The sequence below is a fragment of the Jaculus jaculus genome, chromosome 8, assembly GCF_020740685.1.
Source record: "Jaculus jaculus isolate mJacJac1 chromosome 8, mJacJac1.mat.Y.cur, whole genome shotgun sequence".
NCBI classification, from domain to species: Eukaryota; Metazoa; Chordata; class Mammalia; order Rodentia; family Dipodidae; genus Jaculus; species Jaculus jaculus.
In genome coordinates this window covers 18,896,226-18,920,114 of record NC_059109.1, presented here as the reverse complement: position 1 = coordinate 18,920,114, position 23,889 = coordinate 18,896,226, and the positions used below count along the sequence as shown (strand labels likewise).

Genomic DNA, 23,889 nt, shown 5'->3' with positions numbered 1-23,889 from the left:
AAGATACTTAATGGATGACTTTGGGGAACAGAACTGGAAACACTTAGCTCCCCTTCTCCTGTCTTTGGTTTTTGAGGCCCTCCCTGCCTCCAAAAAGACTTGTAGTCCCCAGCCTGACATGTTTTTCAGCTCAGTGACATGTGGAGTGCGTGTGTGTGGCGCTGGATTTCAGTAGAAGGTAACCCTGGCCAAGGCCCCACTTAGCAACATTCTAATCTTAGGCTTGAATCAGAAACAAATTTGGCACTTTAGAAAAAAAGATCTCATATTTCTACTTATGTAACTCTCGGTTGAAGCTGAACAAAATTGGGGAAGAAAAGCTGTTGTCAATTGTTCCACAATAAATTTTAAAAAATGGATGGTAGTTCATCAAAGGAAGTGCTAAGAACACTTTATTTTGTGCAGATGTGTGTGCGCGCACACTCACGCACACGTGCACCTTTGGGTGCATTCTTCAGGCTCCATCTACCTTTATTTTGAGATATGGTCCCGCACTGGCCTGGGCGTCACTAAATAAGCTGGACTAGCTGGCGACAGAATCCTGAGGCTCTGCCTGTCTCTGCCACCTCAGCACAGGGACTATAAACATGCCACCATACCTGGCTATTTTCATTTCCTTTTAAAAAAATGTTCACTTTTGGGCTGGAGAGATGGCTTAGCGGTTAAGCGCTTGCCTGTGAAGCCTAAGGACCCCGGTTCGAGGCTCGGTTCCCCAGGTCCCACGTTAGCCAGATGCACAAGGGGGCGCACGCGTCTGGAGTTCGTTTGCAGAGGCTGGAAGCCCTGGCGCACCTATTCTCTCTCTCTCTCCCTCTATCTGTCTTTCTCTCTATGTCTGTCACTCTCAAATAAATAAATAAAATATTTTAAAAAAGTTTACTTTTATTTATTTGAGGTGACAGAGAAAGAGGGAGAGAAAGAGACAGAATGGGTGTGCCACGGCCTCCAGCCACTCCAAACGAACTCCAGACGCTTGCGCCCCCTTGTATATCTGGCTAACATGGGTCCTGGGGAATTGAGCCTCGAACCAGGGTCCTTAGGCTTCACTGGCAAGTGCTTAACTGCTAAGCCATCTCTCCAGCCCTTCATTTCCTTTTAATAATTAAATAAATAAAATCTGATGGCAAAGAAAGTACTCATGGGTTTGGAATAGATTATAATCTCCCTTCCTGATATAAAGGTCCTAAGTATGCATTAGCTATGGGCATGCACAAATTTGCACACACACACAACTCTGAGAAAACAGTAAAGGGTAAATACCACAGTGATCCTATTTTAAGGTATTTATTTTGGGATGGTAACATCTATTGTTCATCTTTTCCATTTCTTGAGGTGCCTTTTCAATTTTATTTATTTATTTATTTATTTATTTATTTATTTATTTATTTATTTAGCTACAATGTGCTCACTTGACTTGTGAAAAGAGACGAGGAAGGAATTCATATTGCTACTCCGTAAAGATTGAAGGCATGTTATGGAATACACGCTGAGAAGAAAAGTCCCTTTAACAACTTTCCTCCCCTGAGGAAAAATTCTTGGAAGGAAAATGGAAACCGAATGGCATGTGTCTGAGGATCTCAGATCTGTGTCCCCTGAGGGACTGAGAGAGGCCGTGCTGAATGCAGGGGTCACAGGGGAGCTGCCTGCGCCTTTCCTGCCTGTTGATGGAATATAGCAACTGTCGAGTAAGAACACCGAGGCTGATGGAATATCCATCCCACACGTGCCAAAAATATAGGTGCTCATCTATATTTAAAACGGAACCTTTCCCACCTCTGAATCAGAGCCTCAAAGAGACGTTTCTTCCTTGGAGGCACATTAGTGAGATATATTTTTCCATCCAGGGAAACCATGCGTGTTGAGAAGAAACTGTAGCCAAATTGCTTTACTATGGCGTTTTTTTTGATGGGGAGGAATTCGGGAATTTTTTAAAAAAATATATAGCAGATCTACACAACTTGAAACCAAAGTGCCATTTAAAACCCTCCTCTGCAGTTAACTAAAATCGATCTCTGTAACTAGAGCTAAAAATAGCAGGAGGAAAGAACAGCATAGACAATGATTTTTCATGTGGTTCCCTGCAGGCATTTTCAGTGACAATGAGCATGACCTTCTGGAGTCATCCCAGAACCCAGAACAAAGACTGGCTTGTTGTCAGCCTCTGACTGACCTCCGGGTGCAGTGGTAAGAGCATGTCTCTGTTTGCTATGTCTGCGAATTTGCATGGACAAGCTGTTTTACTAGGCTGGGATTTTATTTTTCCTATTTGGTTTTTCATCTTAAGAGAACGTGTCATTGTACTGCTTCTGGAATTAGTAGTAAAAGCTATCATAAAACAAATAAAAATGAATATCCAATGCACTGTTCACCTCCGGGCCAGATTCAGCTCATGTTGTCCGGGTCGTTGTGAAAAGGTGGGTTTCTACAAGGTCACCTGGGGAATGTCAGAACCTCACAAAGCCTCTGCTTTATAGTGACCCCAATTGCCCCTGTAAATGGAACAGACCCTGGCAAATTCTGGTCTGCAGTTCTCACTGGCCCTTAAAGGGGCACACCCTAAGAACACTGAGGTACCTCAGAGTATGGTTGGGAAAGGGGGGAGCAGTGATAATAAGCAAGAAACAAGACAGAGAGGGAAAAATGTATGTTTTATTATAGATTTCAAATTTCCTTTTGCAATAGAATTTTCTTGAATTCCTTCGTAAATTTACTATTCAGAACACTTCTCTTGCTGGGTGTGGTGGCACACACCTTTAATCCCGGCACTCTGCGGGCAGAAGTTGGGTGAGTTTCAGGCTAGCCTGAGACTGCATAGTGAATTCCAAGTCAGCCTGGGCCAGAGGGAGCCCCTACCTACATGACAAAACAAATGCACTAAATAAAGAGTTGTCTTGTTTCTTGAATTTTTTACCCACTTGTGGCAAAAAAAAAAAAAAAAAAATGGTACTTGCTCAATCATTGAATAATGAGATGTGTTTCCTTTTCTTTTTATTTTGTTGCTTCTTGCCATTGACAGAGGGACATATTGGACCTCTCTCTACATCATATTTACCAGCTACATGTGGGTCATAACAATGCCTCTTTCTATTAGTAAGTATTAAACAATGCGGAATTGTGCCTGACTCACGCTCAGCCCTATATTTAAATTTAAACCATTTTTTTTCCCTAATTTACCTTACTTTTGGGATCAGACATAACATACCATTATGGGGGCAAATGATGAAAAAGGCTTCACAACATGCCTCTCTTAACTTCCAAAAACACACTTGCTTTTACTATATAGAAACTCTTCTCAAATGGCCTATGGCTCTCGTCTCCTGTGGTAGCAGCTTGTTAAGGATGTCAGCCGGGGCCTGAAGGATGGCTTAGCGGTTAAGGCATTTGCCTGCAAAGCCAAAGGACCCAGGTTCGATTTCCTAGGACCCACTTTAGCCAGAGGCACAAGGGAGCGCATGCATCTGGAGTTCATCTGCAGTGGCTGGAGGCCCTGGTGTGCCCATTCTCTCTCTCTCTCTCTCTCTCTCTCTCTCTCAAATAAATAAAATAAATGAAGGACCCAGAAACTGAATGACACCATGATAGGCTTCAGCAGAATGCTGCCCTGGTTAAGCCTAAATTACAAGTTTCACTTTAAACAAAGAAACTAAGGGGCAGCTGCCCTGCCCCCTGCCCAGGACACCTGAGACTGGCCAAAGACTTGCCCCTTCTACCTCCCTGTCTCAGACAATCGAAATACATACAAATGTTATTTACTGCTTGTTGCTTAGTTACCTAGCTCCCGCCCACCAACCTTGCCACCGATGTCCTAAGAAATCCACCAGTCACGTACCCATTCCCTACTTCTTTGTTCAAATCCCTATAAAAAACCTGCCCCGCTGCTGCTCGGGGCTCTTGTATGGACCCACTGCATTGGTGAAGTCAAGAGTCGGAGCTTAAGCCCGAAAATAAAGCTCCTTGCCCTTGCGTATGTGTTTGGTTCTCCTTGGTGGTCACTGGAGGTGCCGAGAACTGGGCATAACATAAATAAATAGAATATAAAAAAAGGGATGTCAGCCAGAACCCACAGACTGGCTGGGTTTGACCACTGTTCCTGGTGTCTGCATTGGCCTCTCCCATTGCTTAGCTCCACCCTCTGAGTCCTGTCCATCAGGGCCCACAAGCAGATCATCCTACCCAGGCCAATGTTCTCTGCTCCTGTTGGCTTGTGTTTCTGGGCTTCTGGAACCAACGGAGGCAGTCAGCCCTTCACATGAATCGAGCTATACTTAGTTTCTGACATGATTCTGCCAAAGGGTTATGAAGTGAATTTTTATGAAATCATTTTGAAATCATTAATTAACTGAGCCTCACTCAGTCTGGCTAAAGCAGCAAGAAAGCTACAGCTTACTCCATGAAGACACCATCCCTAAGCAGGGTACCAGCAGATCCAGTTGTTTATTCACGCATCCATCCATCCAATATTTACTAACTATCCATTACACGTCAGGTGCTAGGAATACCAAAATGAACTAATCACACAGATTTCCCTCAAAAAGTCAGGAACACGCCAAGTAACTGAACATGACCACAAAGAAAAGTACGTATTTGTGCAAAGTACCATAGGTAGACTACGTGCCATCTGGGATACATGGAGATGAAGAAGATTCGGGTGCTGGTCCTTCCTCCTCATTACAGCTGAAACTAACCTCTACTGTGGTTTGAGCACACCCACAAAATGTTCCTGGGTGGAGACTACTTCCTCTTTGAGTTATGGGTGCTGAGCCCTGATGGATGGATTAATGACAACCTCATTCTCATGGACTAGTTCAGTTGCTACAGGAGCAAATCCACCTTTCAAGCCACCTCTGGTACATGAGGTGGACAGATGCCAGCGCCAAGCTCCTGGGCTACCCAGCTTCCAGAAGAGCATGCTGAAATCAGTCACTTTCTTTCACAAATTGTCTAGTCTCCGGTATTCAGTTACATGAGCAGAGGAGGGACGGCAAGACCCTGCCATGTAACCTCTAATATTTGCAACTCAGTTATTGGATACAAATCAGTTATCTGCATGGGATGAGGAAGCAAAGAGGAACAGCCTCAAATTGCTGGCCAGGAATGGAGAGAATGTTCCAGAAAATATATCCAAATGGTAGCTTTTCTAAGGATGTCATATCAGTCATCTTTGAAAAGCAGGGGACCCTTGGGCTGGTGAGATGGCTTAGCGGTTAAGCGCTTGCCTGTGAAGCCTAGCGACCCTGGTTTGAGGCTCGATTCCCCAGGACCCACGTTAGCCAGATGCACGGGGGGGGGGGGCATGCATCTGGAGTTTGTTTGCTGTGGCTGGAGGCCCTGGCATGCCCATTCTCTCTCTCTCTCCCCCTCCTTCTCTCTGTCTGTCACTCTCAAATAAGTAAATGTAAATAAACAGACAAAAAAATTATTTAAAAAAAAGAAAAGCAGGGGACCCTAGATGGTCACTGATACAGGTCATGGGTGTTTCTTTGTGCACTCTCCACACTGGGGGTGGCTTTCTGGAAGTCTGCACTTTATAACAGAGGACCGTCTGATCAAGGGGTAGAGCTCACTCCTGGAACTGTTGCAGAAATTTGGGTACAAATCTTGGGCCAGTGAGAAAACAAAGCATCAGTTGAAGAGGTGTTAGAGAACTCAAAATTTATTAGACCAGTGTGCTGGGAAGCGTTAACACTCCAAATTCCTCCAGTGTCAAGCTTTGGTGGGATATATATATACGTACGTATGTATGTATGTATGTATGTATGTATGTATGTATGTATGTATATGGACAGTTTTTAAAGCTATGTGACTGGGAGCACACACAAGCTTGCAGAAATGGGGAGGGAGATGTTTTCGGGGACTCCTCCTGCGTCTGTGTTGCCTAGATAATGAATTGGAAGCCAGACACACCTGTACAGAGAGGGAGGAAGCCTTGGGGTCATGTTAGCTTTAGTGTGGACTTGCAAGTCAGGATGTGGCCCTGATGCTACTCCTCTCCCAAGACCCCCAGCCCCAGAAGTTCCGGAGGCCAGTAGAGGTGGTGGCAGTGGCAGCTGGCACCGTGGCCCTGCAGCATCCTTTTTTAGACAAAAGTGGAAGCAAAGAGTGGGGGGAGAGGCTCATCTGAGCCAGAGTTCTAGCTCAAAAATGTCTACATATATTTTTTTCCATTACAGAATCATTGAATTATCCTCCTGGTACCAACAGAAGTGGTACCCTGGAAAAGTCTGTCTTTCATCCCTCAGCTCCATCTCCTCCTGTACAACATGAGAATGGTAATGCCTCCTGTTTCTATATGTACCACACAGCAGAGCACTTGCAAAAGGGTAGCTGGTGCATCTAACTGTGATAAGAAAGTTGAAGGGTTGGGCTGGAGAGATGGCTTAGCGGTTAAGCGCTTGCCTGTGAAGCCTAAGGACCCCGGTTCGAGGCTCGGTTCCCCAGGTCCCATGTTAGCCAGATGCACAAGGGGGCGCACGCGTCTGGAGTTCGTTTGCAGTAGCTGGAGGCCCTGGCGTGTCCATTCTCTCTCTCTCTATCTGCCTCTTTCTCTCTCTGTCTGTTGCTCTCAAATAAATAAATAAAAATGAACCAAAAAAATTTAAAAAAAAAAAAGAAAGAAAGTTGAAGGTTAAAGGTTAATAGGATGGATAAGGGCAATGGGCACCCGTTCAAGCACTGTCCATTGGATATTCACAATGCTAATCACAATCACACCCCTTTTCCAGCTTTATAAGCTCCTGACTATGTCCTGGGTAAGTTGTGTAGCTTCCTCGGGGACTCAGCTTCCTGTGCAGTAAAAGGCAAGTAGCCAGTGATTCTAGGAGGAGTTATCTTTACTGACATTTGAAGCAGCTCTCCAAAGCTGCCAGTTCATAGTGATGTCAGTTCATAGTTGGCAGCCCAAGGGACCTTAGTTTCAGAAGGCATGTCCAAGTTTTGATGCTGCAGAATAACTTTGTAATCTCTCTGTGCACAAAACTGATGCTTGAGAATCATGCTCCAAAAAAAAAAAAAAAGGTGGTAAAGTGTGGGGTGAACCATCTATTGGAATACTTAGACCACAATAAACATGAGTAATCAGAGCTACATATGTCAACACTGGAAAAAAAAAAAAGTGATCACAAGAATTTTTTTTTTTTTTTTTGAGGTAGGGTCTCAACTCTGTCCCAGTCTGACCTGGAATTCACTATGTCATCTCAGGCTGGCTTTGAACTCATAGTGATTCTCTTATCTATGCCTCCCAAGTGCTGGGGTTAAAGATGTGTGCTACCAGGCCTGGCCACAAGATTCTTTTGAACAGGTTACTGTGACTGATTTCTTGGGGGACTTGAAGGCTTTCCTTCGGCAAGCAGGGTATGCTGTGGCAGTAACAAACCTGGGTGCATAACATAGTTCTCATCTGCGGGCTGAGAAAGTAAATCCCTTATTTTTTTAAAAAAATATTTTATTTATTTATTTGAGTGAGAGAGAGAGAAGGAAGCCGAGAGAGAGGGAGAGAGAGAGAGGGAGAGAGAGAGAGAGAGAGAGAGAGAGAGAGAGAGAGAGAGAGAGAGAGAGAGAGGAGAGAGAGTATAAGTATTCCAAGGCCTCCTGCCCACTACAAATGAATTCCACATACATGTACCACTGTGCATCCAGCTTTATGTGGGTATTGGGGAATCAAACACAAGGCATCCGGCTTTGCAAACAAGCACCTGTAACTGATGAGCCATCTCTTGAGCTCTAAGCATATATTTTTTTGTTTATTTTTATTATTTATTTGACAGTGACAGACAGACACAGAGAGAAAGAGGCAGATAGAGAGAGAATGGACGTGCCAGGGCCTCCAACCACTGCAAACAAACTCCAGACGCATGCGGCCCCTTGTGCCTCTGGCTTATGTGGGTCCTGGGGAATCAAGCCTCGAACCACGGTCCTTAGGCTTCACAGGCAAGCACTTAACTGTTAAGCCATCTCTTCAGCCCCTCTAAAAATATTTTTATATGTTCTTTATTGGCAAGGAAGGAGAGAGACAAAGAGAGGAAGACAGACATACACACACACACACACACACACACACACACACAGAGAGAGAGAGAGAGAGAGAGAGAGAGAGAGAGAGAGAGATGCTTAAGTGGGTACCGAGGAATCAAACCTAGGATATCATGCCTTGCAAGCAAACACTGTTAACCCTGAGCCATCTCTCTCCAGCCTATAACCTCTTTATTACATAGAGAGCGATCCCAGGGATTGCTCAGATTAGGTAGCTGTCAGGTCGTACGATATCTGCAATGCACCCTAGGAGTGGCATGGACGGAAGTCAGTCAGCCGTTGTTGAGCAGTTCCAGGTTGCTGAGCAACGCTTATTCTTCAAGAGCTCCACGAGCTTACCTGGTCCTAGCTTGGCCACGGCATAGAGGAGGTCGTAGTTGAGAACCGGGGTGGCATCACTGATGGGCTTCCAGCCGACAGGAGGCGATGACGGAGGCGAGATGAGAAACTGCTTGGCAGGCTGTGGGGGAGCCAGGTGCAGTTTATCCCCATCTGTCCCTGGAGTTTGAACCTTTCAAACAGTAGAACATGACACGTTATTGTCCGTGGCCTTGGGTGTGGCGAGTTGGAACACTGAGGATGTTGACAACAATGACAGTGACTCCTGCCTACATGTCACCTGCTTTCTGTCGGATCCAGACCTTAAAATAGCTCACTGGGGGGGGGGGGGGGCTGGAGAGATGGCTTAGAGGTTAAGGCATTTGCCTGCAAAGCCAAAGGACCCAGGTTTGATTCCCCAGGACCCATGTAAGCCAGATGCACAAGGGGGCACATGCATCTGGAGGCTGTGGTGTGCCCATCCTCTCTCTACCTCTCTCTGCCTCTTTCTCTCTCTCTTAAATAAGTGAAAATAAAGTTAGAAAAATAGCTCATTGGGTCACCTGGAGAGCTCCTAAAACATGGATGAGGGGCTGCTCCCCACACTTCTGATGCAGGAGGTTTGGGGGGGACTGTACAAAAGAATTTCTTTTTCTTTTCTCTCTCTCTCTCTCTCTTTCTTTCTTTCATTCCTTCCTTCCTTTCTTCCTTCCTTCCTTCCTTCCGTTCTCCCTCCTTCCCTCCCTCTTTCCCCCATCTCTTTCTTTCTTTCCTTTATGTCAAGGTAGGTTCTCATTCTAGCTCTGGCTGACCTAGAATTCACTACATAGTCTCAAGCTGTCCTTGAACTCATGGTGATCCTTCTACCTCTGCCTTCCAAGTGCTGGGATTAAAGGTGTGTGCCTCCATGCCTGGCCCCCTATTTCTTTCTTTCTTTTTTTTTAAATATTTTATGTATTTATTTGCAAGGAGAGAGAGAGACAGAGAGAGAATGGATATGCCAGGGCCTGTAGCCACTGCAAATGAACTCCAGACACATGCACCACTTAGTGTATCCGGCCTTATGTGGGTACTGGGGCATCAAACTCTAGCCATTATTCCCTGCAGGCAAGCACCTCAACACCAAGCCATCTATCCAATGCCACCGACCCAGTATTGCTAACAAACTCCTGTTCTCAGATGCCATAGAGGCTTACTGTCTGTTTGCACCACAAACCTGCTAAGCGAATCAGTCATTTTCCTCCTTATTTTTTTCTCCCCAACAGCATTTCCCTCCCTGTGGGTCTGTGCACACGCAAGCATGCGAAGGTGTGTGTGGAGGTCAGAGGACAACGTTGTTACCGGCTCAGAGATCTCAGCCCAGACCTTCCTCTCTCCCCTGCCACTTGGTCCTGAGGCTTGGAAACTACTTCTTGTAATAGCAATTGCGACTACAAAGGTCTCCCTTCCCTGACAGAGCAGCGGGAGGTTCAGTCAACCTGGTGACTTCAGGGTCTTTCCTGTTCCCCGTGTCCCCCATCCTTTCCCCCAAAGGGCTTGCAAACCTTGTACCTTGCACACTCATGGTGTTCTCTCCCTGGACTTTTCCTGCCCTAAGGTGCAGGACTACTTTCTCCCTCCCTCCCTCCCTCTCTCTCTCTTTCTCTCTCTCTCTCTCACTATTTTCTCACTCTGTTGTCCCCCTCAGGGTTCAGATTCCCACTTCCACCCTCCAGCTCCACGTTCCCCACTCCCATCCTCTGCCTGGGTTTGTCAGATTTTCCATCTACCTGTCTCTCTTGCTTTGCCACCAAGTTAGGTCCCATCTCCTTCCCTTGCACGCCCATTCCAGGACAGGCCATACTCTGGCTGGCATTAAGCTCAACGTTCCCTGCCCCTGGATTCCCAGGTCCAGAGTTTTGTCACTTCCATTCTGAACCACGCAGCTCTCCTGCAGATGTGAAAAAAACTTCCTTTGCCCAGGAAAGCTACCATCTCAGCCCTTAATTTCCAAACCTGACCTTGTTCCTTGGGCATCATCCACTTTTTTTTTTTTTTTTTTTCCTAGAAACTCACCTGTCCTGGAACTCACCAAGTAGGCTAGACAGACTGGCCATCATGCCCTGGGGATCCACCATGTCCACCTCCCAAGGTCTGTGATTACAAACATATTCCAGGCATTTGTACATGGGCTCTTGAGGGATCCAACTCACAGCCTTGAGCTTGCAAGGCAAGCACTGAACTGACTAAGCTGCTTTCCCAGCCACCTCTTCCTTCTTATCAACTCACTTAATTTTAGCCAATTCAGAAGCATTTAGTACATTCTCAGTGTTTTTTGCAACCACCTCTATCCAGTCTCAAACCTTTCTCATCACTTCAACGATAGCCACGTATCCCTGAAACAAGATCTACTGCTGCAGCCTTCCAGGGACCCCTGGCAGCCACCGCCCAGCGTTCCGCCTCTGTGGAATTACTGACGGGGGATAGATCAAGCCAATGAAAATACAGGACATGTGAGCTTTTGTGTCTAGCTGCATTCATTTCCTACCATGTTTGCAAAGTTCACATATGGCACTATTGTGTTTCTTTTTACACTTGAATAGTATTCCATTGTATGGAAAGACCTCAATCTCTTTATCCCCTCAGCTGCTGATAAACAAGATTGTTTGTACCTTTTGCTTATTGTGAGTGAAGAGTACTGTGGTGATCATTTCTCTCTATGTATTTGAGCCCCTATTTTTTTTTCTTTATGAAATTAGTTTTAGTTTTGCTTGTGTATGTATACGCCCTTAGGTGCCCCACACGCCCATTTGCAGCAGATGGGGAGGTGGGTGTCTCCCTGGTGGTGGCCACAGGGGAACGTCTAGTGTTCTGCTCTGTTGCTTTTTGGCCTGGTCTTGTTTTTGAGCTAGAATCTCCTCTTACTGATTCTGGAGCTGAGGGGCTCAAAAAATTCTCAGGTCTCCACTCCCCCGATGGACTGGTATGTATGGCCATGACTAACAGTTTTATGCGGGGTCTGGAGATTTGAACTTGGGCAGTTTCAGGCCCGCTCAGGCTTTCCGTCTTGCACAGGAAGAGCATCTAACAGCTGGACCATCTCTCCAGCTCTGAATCCCTATTTTTATAGTACCTTGGAGTGGAATTTCTGAGTTACATGGTAACTTAATTTTACATTGTTTTTACATTCCTTTTAATGTTTTTTTTTAAACTGACAAGTTCCATAATTGTGAACAATATCCCATGATAATTCCCCCCCCCCCCACACACTCTCCCCTTTGAAACTCCACTCTCCATCACATCAAGGAATTTGTTTTGTTTTTGAGACAAGGTCTTACTACATAGCTTAGGCTGCCCTTTGAACTCCAGATCCTCCTACCACAGGCTTCTGTGGGATGGGATTATGAGTGTAGACCACCACATTCAGGACTCAAGTGACTTTTTATAAATAAGCGCTACAGTCAGCTTCACGTTGCTGAGACAACCAGACACAGCTTTAAGGGAGGAAGGGACTTATTTCAGGCTTACAGAGTTTGGAACCCCAACACTGGTGGAAGAAGCTGGTCCCCCTTTCACAGATCCAAGCAGAGAAGCCACTGCAGCAAGCAGCCAGCTACCAGAAAAACAAAACAAAGCACACACAACACAAAACCCACCCGCTCTCGACCCCTTAGAGATGGACTTAAGATCCACCCCCAAACACACCTTAGGGCTGGACTCCAAGGTCTGCACCCTCCAGCCTCCAGTTACATAGCTCTTCCACAGTAGGGCTCCACCCACTGGAGACTCAAGATTGGAGCCCAAGTCTAAGGGGCCTGACATTCAAACCACCACAATAAGGAACTGAGGTTTGTTCCAGCCACTGAGCTTAGGGAGAGCGGTGGGATTTGAACATGAGTCTGCTGCCAAAGTGTGAGTTTCTTTCTTTGTGCTATCTCTGTAGTGTGTAAACATGGACACACAGTCACAGATCATTTCGAATAATGAGGTGAGGCTCCGATGCAGCATGATGCATACTGATAGGCATTGCTGTGGACTTCATGAGCGTCAGCAAGGACGACCCACTCTTTTCTGGACTAACCAGCACTGATTTCTGCCTGACTCAGAACACAAAATTCCATTTACTTCTAACTTTTTTGGTCATGACTCTTAATCATGACAAAGGGTCTGGGGTTGTGGCTTGGTGGGTAGAGTTATCTGCATGACATTAATGAATCCTGAATTTGATCTCTAGCACCAAAAGAAAATGGAGGCAGAAGATGCACAAGGGCGCACACACATCTGGAGCTTGTTTGCAGTGGCTGTAGGCCCTGGTGTGCCCATTCTCTCTCTCTCTCTGTCTCTTTCTCTCTCTGTTGCTCTCAACTAACTAAATAAAAATGAACAAAAAAAATTTTTAAAAAAGAAAATGGAGGCAGAGCCTTGCTGGAGGAGATGAGCTGGGGGTGGGGGTGCAGGGCACGGATGGTTCATTAGCCTTAGCTTGCCAGGGTCAGTTTGGCTCACTCTTAGGCTGCTATTTCCACCTGCTGTTGGCAAGGAGGTGATGTCCAGCCTCTGCTCATGCCATGCTTTCCCCTGCCATCATGAAACATCCCCTCCACTTTGTAAGCTAAAATAAACAACTTTCCTTCCGTTAGTTGCTTTTGTTTGGGTACATTATCCCAGCAATGAGAAGGTGACTATAATACCCTGCCTCACCCAAGGGGAAAAAAAAACCCCACTAAAACTATAATATAATTTAATTTTTAACTATAACCTTGAAAGGAAGGTTAGCAGAAGTCATTTTTAGGTCCTTCCTGTTATTCACTAACTATTGTTTATTCTGCACTTACCAAGTATTTACTTTAACATTAACACATGGTGGCTTATTTAACTGCCATGGCACTCATGTGGGTGAAGATGATGTCATCATTGTTCCCATCTTACAGAACAGGAAACTGAACCCCAGGGAGCTTCCGTCACTGGCCCTGGATAGAGCTCAGGTTGGCAGCTCTCAGAATTTGCTTGGATCACCCATGACACTGCCTCCACCTGAAACTCAGGATCTGGGTCTATTTCTCACTGAACTAATTATAACCACAAAACAATCTCAAAGTAGAAAGGGTGTCATTTACATTTTTCAAAGGCAAACAAAAAAAGAAAAGTAGGACAAATGAACGAAGTGGGGTGAAGAATTACCTTACCTGTGCAAAGTAGAGTTTTAATTTTTTCCCTCTGAACTGGGTCTCATGCAGCTCTATCCTGGCTCGGGCTGCAGATTTAGGATTGCTGAAGTTTATTCGGACACGTCGGAAACTTTTAAATAACTGGAACGTCACACACTCATCGTAAGTCCGGAACAGTCCCTCAAATTTTTCCTGATGAAAACAAAACAGATGGAAATTCAACGATCATGTGTTTCGTATGACCGAAAGTAAACAACCCATATAGGTTGTTCAGAATGGTAAGATTATAATAGAACGTCTAGCTTTGAGAAAAAGGAATCTCTTCAATCTGGGTGACTGAGTTGCAGGGTGGAGTAGAAATAGTGTTCTCCATCCTCCTGCCCCTCTCACAGCCAGTGTTGCCTTGAGAAGAAGAAGAAGAAGAAAAAAAAAAATATATATATATATATATATGTGTGTGTGTGTGTGTGTGTGTGTGTGTGTGTATGTATAATTCTCTTTGGCATTAGATCATGCAGATTTTGCAATTATTTCAGCTTTGCTACTTATACAAGCCTATCATAATATAAAGGAATGACTAAAATTTTTTGGTTTTAATACATCATTTTAATGCAACTGGAAAAAAATATCTATCACCCCCTAACTTGGTGCAAGGCATGGTCTCTCTCTAGGCTTTATAAAGGTAAAAAGATGAGGTTTATACAAAGAAGAGAACTCCAAGAAGACTGGCAAAATATAAAACAGGGTAATCAGAGATCAAAACTGTGTGTGTGAATTAACACCATTTGTAAAGTTGTTTTCAGCAATAAAAATTCTTATTATAGAAAACCACTGTATATTAAGCTATTGTGCCTTCTTAGTGGAGAAATGGACCTTAAGACAGTAACCTCTGTAAATAAATTTTAAAAATAAGAACTTGATATTTGTTTTTGAGGTCGTCTGGCTCCAGCCTGGGCTGATCTGGAATTCACTGTGTATTCTCAGGCTGCTCTTGAACTCACAGTGATCCTCGTACTTCAGCCTCCCTGGTGCTGGGGTTAAAGGCATGCGCCACCACACCCAGCACAAAGAGCAAGTGAGAAGGGGTCACCAGGACCTCTGGCCACTAAGAACACAGGCACCTCTTCAGGCATCTGTATAGGCAAACATCTTAGATGTTGAGCCATCTCTCCAGCCCCAAAACTTGATTTTTAAAAAATTTCAACAGACATTTTGTCAAAATAAATGGGAAGAGATGTTCAAATAATTCATACTGCAAGATTCACAGATTTTTTTTTTTATTTTTAAATTGACCTAATTAATTGCAAACTCCACTTCTCCCTCCTCCTCACCATCATTTTACAAGTTGGAACGCTGTGATCTGAAGAGCTAACCCTGAAGGGAAAGTTAGCAGTGGTCCAGATTGTTCGCAAAGGCCCACAGTCCGTGAGTGAGTGATAGAGTCAAGACCAGGACGAAGTTCTGAGACCCTGATTACAGAGACACTTTAGCCAAAAAAATCATCACACCGCTAGATTGAAAACAAGAGCAGGACAGCCATAAACTGACCGCTGGGTACAGTCGTGCCCACATCAAAGAGAACTCCGCCACCCAGTCCTGAGTGCACCCCAAACTGGGTCACACCATAGTTCTCTCCATGCTTAGCCCCTCTATGGGCACACTTTTAGTTTTTTCAAGGCTAACCTTGAACTCACACCCTGATCCTCCTACTTCTGTCTCCTAAGTGCTGAGATTAGGGCGTGCACCATCACACCTGGCTCGAACACTCCTTTTTATATGAGTAGGTGATTCCTGTCCAGAACTATTCACAACTTTGTGGGTTTCGTCGTTGTTGCTAAGTGCTTACAGAGATGCGATGGGTTCTTTCTCTGTGCATTTAGGCTCTCTTCTTATTTTCTTTCCCTGCCAAGAACAAAACAATACCCTCTCCTTGCTTTAGGCAAAACGGTTTTTTTTTTTTTTTCTTCTTATTTCTCAAGTCTGAGGATTGACTGAGCCCCAAGGCCCGAGCCTTCAGCTCTACTCCAATGGGCTCACCAAGGAGTTCTTTCCCATAATTCTGTTTCCCTAGATGGGACTGAGGGTGATTTACAACACTTTTTCTCTGCAGTGAGAATCCAGGTCAGTCAAAACTCAGCCAGAGGCTGGCGAGAGGGCTTGGCAGTGAAGGCACTTGTCTGCAAAGCCTAAGGAATAGGGTTCGATTCCCCAGTACTCAGGTAAAGCCAGATACTCAAGGTGGTGCATATATCTGGAATTCATTTCCAGTGGCTGGAGGCCCTGACATGCTCATTCTGCTGTCTGTATGAATTTAAGAGCTGCTCTCACTGCTAGCCAGAGCCTCTTCCAAAGAGTTGGTGATAGATACCGCGGAGACTCAAAACTCACCAAAGTGCTGAGAAGAAGGGACAGTGGAGTACTAAATGAGACAGCTTTTAGGGTCTATTGCAAAAGAGATGGCAGGAAGAGTGCAGGAGCCAAAGGAAGAGAAGGAATGCTTACAATATCGTCATTTAGACATAAAATGGCTGTGTTATTCACAATCTCACAGTGACTGAGGCTAATTACCTTCATCATAGGAGGAAAATTTGATGACACCAAAAAATAGAAGAGAGACTGATTTGAAAGAAACAGTGACTCAGTGTAAGGTGTTTAGGGGACGGAGGAGAAAGGAAGTTAGTGGGAAGGGATTAGGATCATGGTATATTGTCTATATGTATGGAGGTTGTCAATAAAAAAGTTTTTAAGGGGCTGGAGAGATGGCTTAGTGGTTAAGTGCTTGCCTGTGAAGCCTAAGGACCTCGGTTCAAGGCTCGATTTCCCAGGACCCACGTTAGCCAGATGCACAAGGGGGCAAACGCATCTGGAGTTCATTTGCAGTGGCTGGAAGCCCTGGCACACCCATTCTCTCTCTCTCTCTCTCTCTCACTCTCCCTCTTTCTCTCTCTGTCTGTTACTCTCAAATAAATAAATAAAAATTTTTAAAAAGTAAAAAAAAAAGTTTTTAAGAGCCCATCAAAGTAAAGGTTGTAAAGTGTTCAACACTAAAGGAGATTTGTAACACACAGCCCAGGGCTCAGGGAAACGTTGTGGAAGAGGGGGGAAGAGTAAGAGCCACAGGGCAAGAAATGGCATGCTCTGGGGCACTGTCCTCCCCACACAAACCCACTGGTGCTTTCATGAACCCACAGATGTTTACCGATACCCCACGAGTCCTGCACTGCCCTGAGGTCACCAACATTTTGACCTGGACGATAGAGGAGAGTAAAAGGAATGAGAAAACAAAACAGAGGAAGGACTACTTGGAAAGAGGAGGGTTCTCAGGGGATGGGGTGGGAGCGGAGGGGACAAAAGAGGAGAATGTGATGGGAAAATGGCCAAATTACAGTATATCCATATATTAAAGTTCCCAATTAGAAAATACAAAATTTAGCAAGTGATAGTTTCTTAAAGTAGATTACAGTTTTGATTCTGTTGCCCCAATCAAATAACACTTGAATTATATTAAGGCCAATTTATCTAATTTTGTGCTTTCGATAGATGTTTTTATCCCTGCATGATTTTGTAATCATGTACTCTAGCCATTTGCAAAACATTGGGTTCCCTAAGTTATACAGCGTTCTCAGATTGATCAATTTCATGACACAGTATTAAAATTACATTCACCAATCTCACCATCTGTCTTACAAAAATGTTTTAATGTTTAATGTGGAAACGTGTCACTTTACATAGTAGAACCCACACTGGTGGGTGCAAGTTTTCTGAAATTATTCTTTCGCTCTAAAGCTCATGGTTTACAATTGACAGCAAACGTCAGTTATTTTCCTTGAAGTAGCAGATTCACCCCATTCTGCTTTTGAGATGCTAGACACTCATTGCCACAGCTATAGTGTGTCTGTTGTCCCTTTAAGAACTGTGGAGTTCCAAGAGAGAGGGAGTGGTCAAGCAGCAGAGAACAGCTCAGAACACTGCCACCAGGCAAGGGTCACTTGGTGGTATGTTTCAGAAGGACTTCGCACGCTGCCATTCAAAACAGTAGCAAGGCGTGTGTTCAAGGATGGGCCAGACAATTAATAACTCTTCTGCTTCGTTGAGTACATCATGAAGAGAGGCATTTTCTTTACTTATCTACACTCTTTTGAGGCAAGCCAAGACTGACCTTTTCTTTTTTCATGTGAAAGAGCAAGAGAGAATGAGAGAGAGTGAGTGAGTGAAAGAGAGAGAGAGAGAGAGAGAGAGAGAGAATTGGCGTGCCAGGGCCTCCAGCCACTGCACTTGAACTCCAGACATGTGTGCCCCCTCATGCACATGTGTGGCCTTGCACACTTGTGTGACTGTGTGTCTGGCTGCTGGGGGACCTGGAGAGTTGAACATGAGTCCTTAGGCTTCTCAGGCCAGCGTCTTAACCACTAAGCAATCTCTCCAGCCCTTATTTGCTTTTTATTTATTTATTTGCCAGGAGACAGCATGGGTATACCAGGGCCTCTTGCCACTGCAAACAAGCTCCAGATGCATGCACCACTTTGAGCATCTGGCTTTAAATGGATACTGGGGAATTGAGCCTGGGTCTTTAGGCACTGTAGGCAAGTGCCTTAACTGCTGAGCCATCTCTTTTCTTAAAATTTCCCCTTGTATTTCAAAACTGTGTGTAAGTGTGAGGAATAAAGATGGTCCCAGTGCATCTTGGTCTCCCTAAATCGATTCATACTAAAGTACCAGTATTTGTCACCTCCATGACTTTTGTCCCTTGGGTACAAATGTTGAAACCATTGGGATGGCATACAATGCCCCAGCATTTTGGAAACCATGCTGACTTAATGGGAAATGGTCTTGTAAGAGTCTGTCAGCTCTGAGAACTATTCTACTACAGGGATTCAGGAACAAGTAAAGATTCAGTTGGCTTGAGACAAAGACAGGAGGTCCAGTGAAAACCTTAGGAAAACACCAAAGTGGTCCGAGAGGAGCCACCGCTCGAGGACATGCAAGGCTGGTGGTAGTGGATGCTGCAGGAGTCCGAGAGAGAGGATGGAGACCACACCCTCGGGCTAGAGCATGCTGCTGCCCCACCAAGGGCTTGGCAGAGGCCATCATAGGTCTTTATATATGAAACTAGTGAAGATGAGGTCATACTACAGTGGCATTGGGACTCTTATCTGGTCTGACTATAAAACACCCCCATAGCATGATGTGTTTGAACACTTGGTCCCCAACTGGTGGCACTGTCTGGGAAGGTTGTAGAACTTTTATGAAATAAACCCCTGCTGGAAGAAGTGGGTCACTGGGGGTGGGACTTGTATATAGCCTGATGCAAATGTTCCTTGACTTACAATGAAATGCATCCTGATGAACCTCATTATAGGACAGCTAAAAATGCATTCAATACCCCTAGTCTTCAAAACATAGCTTGACAAGACAGTATCTGGTACACCAGCAGTTGTTTCTCCTCACAATCATGTGGATGGCTGGGAACCTCAGCCCACTGTGTATGACTAACCAGGGGGAGATCAAACAAAATTTTCCAGTATGGGCAGGTGCGGTGGTGCACACCTTTAATACAATCACTCCGGAGGCAGAGGTAGGAGGATCACTATGACTTCTAGGTCAGCCTGAGGCTACATAGTGAATTTAAGGTCAGCCTGGGCTGGAGTGAGACCCTACCTCAAAATACTTAAGAAAAAAGAAAGAAAGAAAGAAAGAAAGAAAGAAAGAAAGAAAGAAAGAAAGAAAGAAAGAGAGAAAGAGAGAAGGAGGGAAAGAAGGAAAGAAGGAAAGAAAGAAAGAAAGAAAGAAGGAAAGAAAGAAAGAAAGAAAGAAAGAAAGAAAGAAAGAAAGAAAGAAAGAAAGAAAGAAAGAAAGAAAGAGAAAGAAAAGAAGTTCCTGGTATGGCTCCCTCTGACTCCGTATCAATTTTTCATGTTGATGAAGTCACAGCACCCAAATTGAACTCACAATCCGAAAGTAGTTTAGCACACAAATTACATTATGAAAAAAATTCACAAGGGGGACTGGAGAGAAGAGGAGAAAGCTAGAGGAGTTAGAAGAGGGGTGGGCAAGAGGGGAGAAGGTCAGGCATGCAGAATAGGGCTGGGCAGGACATGAACACCGAAATGGACGGGCTCTGTGAAGCCAGCATGCTTAGCGGAACAGAACAATAGTAAGTAGAAGCTATGGAAAATAATAATAAAATAATAAGTAGAAAGGCAAAGGCAGAATCAACTAAAGACCAAGAGATGGGAGGGAAGGCAGCATAGGTCTGAATGCCTGGGGTCCAAATCGTAATTTTATGTGTTTCTCTTTTCCTTTAATTTTTTTGTGCATTTTTATTTATTTACTTGAGGGTGACAGAGAGAGAAAGAGGCAGGGAGAGAGAGAGAGAGAGAAAGAGAGAGAGAGAGAGAGAGGGAGAGAGAGAAGGAGAGAGAATGGGCACGCCAGGGCTTCCAGCCTCTGCAAACGAACTCCAGACGCGTGCGCCCCCTTGTGCATCTGGCTAACGTGGGACCAGGGGAACCGAGCCTCGAACCGGGGTCCTTAGGCTTCACAGGCAAGCGCTTAACCGCTAAGCCATCTCTTCAGCCCTTATGTGTTTCTCTTAATGAAGGTCAGCCTCTGTGGAACAAGAACTCCAGGGTACACGCAGAGACACTGAGGGAGAACAGATCGCAATGTGAAAAGCCTCTTTATAGATCACAGATCTGGGCTTAAAAAAGTCAAATACTCATGTAGTGCCAAATTGGAACTTTTTTGGAATATGAATATTTATTTTTAGTTTTTATGCTACCACAAAAATTAATGGGTTTAATTATGCCATTTTTTCTTTTTTAAGTGTTTAATTTATTTGCAAGAATAAGTTTACAGATAGATACAAAGAAAGAGAGAGAGAGACAGACAGAAAGAATGGGTGCACCAGGGCCTCTGGCCACTGCAAACGAGCTGCACATACATGTGCCATTTTATGCATCTGGCTTACGTGGGTATTGGGGAATCAAACCCAGGTCATTAGGCTTTATAGATAAGCATTTTAACCACTGAAATATATTTATAGTCCTCATTTTCTTTTATAAAAATTTTATTTATTTATTTATTTATTTATTCATGTGTGTGTGCAGGGTGGGGGGGTCAGAATGGGCACACCAGGACATTCCAGCCACTGCAAACGAGCTCCAGGTGCATGCACCACTGTGCATTTGCCTTATATGGGTCCTGGGGAATCAAACTTGGGCCCTTTGGTTCTGCAGGCAAGCACCTTAATTGCTAAGCCATCTGTCCAGTCCCATTTTATTTATTAAAGAAAGATAGGAAAGGAAGGGAGAGATAATGGGTGCATCAGGGCCTCTAGCCACTGAAGTCAAACTCCAGATGCATGCACTACTTTGGGCATCTGACTCTACATGGTTACTGGGGAACTGACCTTGGGTATAAGTTTTAAAAAATAATCCATTTACAGAGCATTTGTGTTCAGAGTGTGTTTGCCCTCTGACTGATGATATAGCACACTGTCTAACCAGACGGTTTTAGTTTAGCCCCCTAAGTTCTCACTCCAGGATCTAGGCATTGAGATTATTTTATTTTATACTGTATTTTTTATTTATTTATTGGAAAGAGAGAGAGAGGCAGAGAAAGGGAGAGGAAGAGGAAGAGGAAGAGGAAGAGAATGGGCATGCCAGGGCTTCTAGCCACTGCAAACAAACTTCAGATGCATGGGCCACCTTGTGCATCTGGCTTATGTGGGCCCTGGGGAATTGAACCACAGTCCTTTGGCTTTGCAGGCAAGTGCCTTAAGCGCTAAGCCATCTCTCCAGCCCCCTGTCTGTAATCTTTATGAACACATCTGCTGCACAGTTCACAGGGGATACAGGGCAAAGATGGTCTTAAAACCAGGGTAATGAATATAACTGGGGTCCTCAGAACGGTACTGTCAGGATGGTAAGGGACGACAGTCATTACACTTATGCAACATACACTGAATGGCAGATGATCTGTTGCTAATCAAAATGTGAGAATTCTGTTTCCTACAACAACAGCCTTTCCAGCACCCTCTGTAATCACAAGGCAGGGCACAAGGTAGTATACTTCATTGGCACAACAAAACTCTAGAGTCCTTTAGAAAATGTAGGAAAACTACAACAGAGCCCTCACTTTAATTCAAAATAAGTAGTCACTTCTTGTTTTTTTTAAAAAGGAGATGTTTATTGATAAAAACATATTTTTATTTATTTATGAGAGAGAGTATGGGGGACGTCAGGGCCTCTTGCCACTGCAAATGAACCCCAGACACATGTGCCACTTCATGTCTCTGGCTTTATATGGGTACTGGGGGGAAGTGAATCAGTGCTGGCAGGCTTTGCAAGCAAGGGTCGTTAACCGCTGTCACCCAACCCAGCATTATTATTATTTTTTTAAAGACAGACTCACTTGTAGGCCAGGCTGGCCTCAAACTCACTAGGTAGTGGGTCATTTCTTCTACGGCTGCCTCCATCTCCTCAGTGCTGGGATTACAGGGATTCACTGCCGTGCCCAGTTTATGCAGGGCAAGCATTACCAACTGAGCTACATCCCCAGACCAGATAAACAATAACTTTTTGATGCATTAGCTCACAGTTTCCTCAGTAAACCCTTGGTGGGGGAGGGGGCGCTAGAATCATTCCTGTCCTTGAGCAATACAGGAAACCCTATTTTGCCCCTACTGTCAGCTGTCAGCAGGGGAGAGAGGCTACTTGGCCTCCACAGGTCTAACATCTGCCCTCTTAAAGGAACAGGATCTGTGAACTAGCACAAGTAGTGAGAGAAGGGTGTGGGGAGGTTAGGAGGGTTCAGGACGATGTGGCTCCTTTTAGGCTCTCTATATAGTTGGGTTTGGGGACTTTGTCTCTCACAAGGACTCTAGAGAGAAAGAAGTTCCGAGGCATGAGGTCCATTTCTTTATCTATAAGCCCTAGACGTCAATCACTTAATAAAATGGTAAAATTAACAGAACCAAAATAAGCTATTTGCCACACAAATAGACTGGAAGTGGAGTGTGAAGTACCCAAAATAGGAACAAAGGATCCAGCCTTCTTCAGCCAGATAAAACCTCTTAGGAACTGTCCAAGAATGAAACCATTAACTTATGTGTATCCTTTCAATAGCTACCATGGACAAGTCACGCGCCAATCCAAGTTTGTAAGGGTGACAGTGGCTTTGATGAGCATCTCGGGAGCCCCGGCCCCCCATCAGCTCTTCACACAGCCAACCCTGCTGGGAGTGGAAGAACCCTCCTGCGTGTGTCGCTTCTTTCTTCCCGACGGCTTGGTCATGAAAGCTCGCATTGCTCCATTTCGGGTCCTGACTTAACCAGAATGCAAGAGCATTATGAAGTGGAGGATGGAAACTCTTTCTTGCTGATAAAGAAATGGACCTCATGCCTCAGAACTTCTTTCAAAGTCCCAAAACCCAACTATATAGAGAGCCGAAAAGGAGCCGCATCGTCCTGAACCCTCCTAACCTCCCCACGCCCTTCTCTCAGCGGAGCACTTGTGCTAGTTCACAGATCCTGTTCCTTTAAGAGGGCAGATGTTAGACCTGTGGAGACCAAGTATGTCTCTCCCCTGCTGTCCTTCCTGACTCCAGACACAGCTAGAGACCAAAGCTGACAGCTGACAGGGGGGCAATGGACCTGTGCACAATAAATGTATAGGAGCTACTACTAATCCCAGATCATCAGAAGGTAAACCATTTTTGTTTATATGTCTATATTGGCCAATTAGTTCTAGTCATATAAATCTCCATATATTTAGGCCCAATCTTATTACAGCTAGAGTTATGTGTATATTTGTATTTATGATTATATTTGTACCTATTTGTGTATTGTTAGTTGAGAGAGAGAGAGAATTGGTGCACCAGGGCTTCAGCCACTGCAATCGAACTCCAGACACTTGTGTCACCTAGTGGGCATGTGAGACCTTGCATGGACCTCACCTTTGTGCATCTGGCTTAGGTGGGATCTGGAGAGTTATACATGGGACCTTACGCTTTGCAGGCAGACGCCTTAACTGCTAAGTCATCTCTCCAGCTTCATTTGCACCTTGCTTATAATCATTTGAGATGACAAGGAGTGCTCACATAAAATTAACTCTAAACCTTCTAACTTGATTTTATGGATGCTGTTATCTACCTAAAATGGGGAGTTCCAATTCGCTATCGACATTTCTTTTCTTTCTTTCTTTCTTTCTTTTTTTTTTTTTGCACAGCATTAAAAGTTCCCTTTCCAATACAGCATGACAAATCAAGTACCTTTAATGAGGAAATAGAATGGACAGCCCCCTTAAGCCCTTACTTGTGAAGACTCTATGCCACCCACAGGGCCTGAGGCATAAATAGTGAGAAAATCACCAGCCACTACTGAAAGTATCTGGCG

General features: G+C 44.6%; 1 protein-coding gene and 1 long non-coding RNA gene across 3 annotated transcripts in view; one reads left to right on the top strand and one right to left on the bottom strand.

Moving 5' to 3' along the window:
• Rcan2 (regulator of calcineurin 2) overlaps positions 1–23,889 on the bottom strand; it is a 272,526-nt gene that overhangs the window by 8,900 nt on the left and 239,737 nt on the right. For both annotated transcript variants that reach the window (XM_045157466.1, XM_004653041.2), the window contains 2 exons: positions 13,512–13,685; positions 8,368–8,539 (listed from right to left, as the gene is read on the bottom strand). In XM_045157466.1, the coding sequence (XP_045013401.1) occupies positions 8,368–8,539; positions 13,512–13,685 (346 nt within the window). The remainder of the gene's footprint in view (positions 1–8,367; positions 8,540–13,511; positions 13,686–23,889) is intronic.
• LOC123462945 lies at positions 2,062–10,341 on the top strand. The gene is made up of 4 exons (XR_006638582.1): positions 2,062–2,184; positions 3,017–3,090; positions 6,171–6,269; positions 9,612–10,341. It is a non-coding gene; the product is annotated as an uncharacterized LOC123462945 (long non-coding RNA).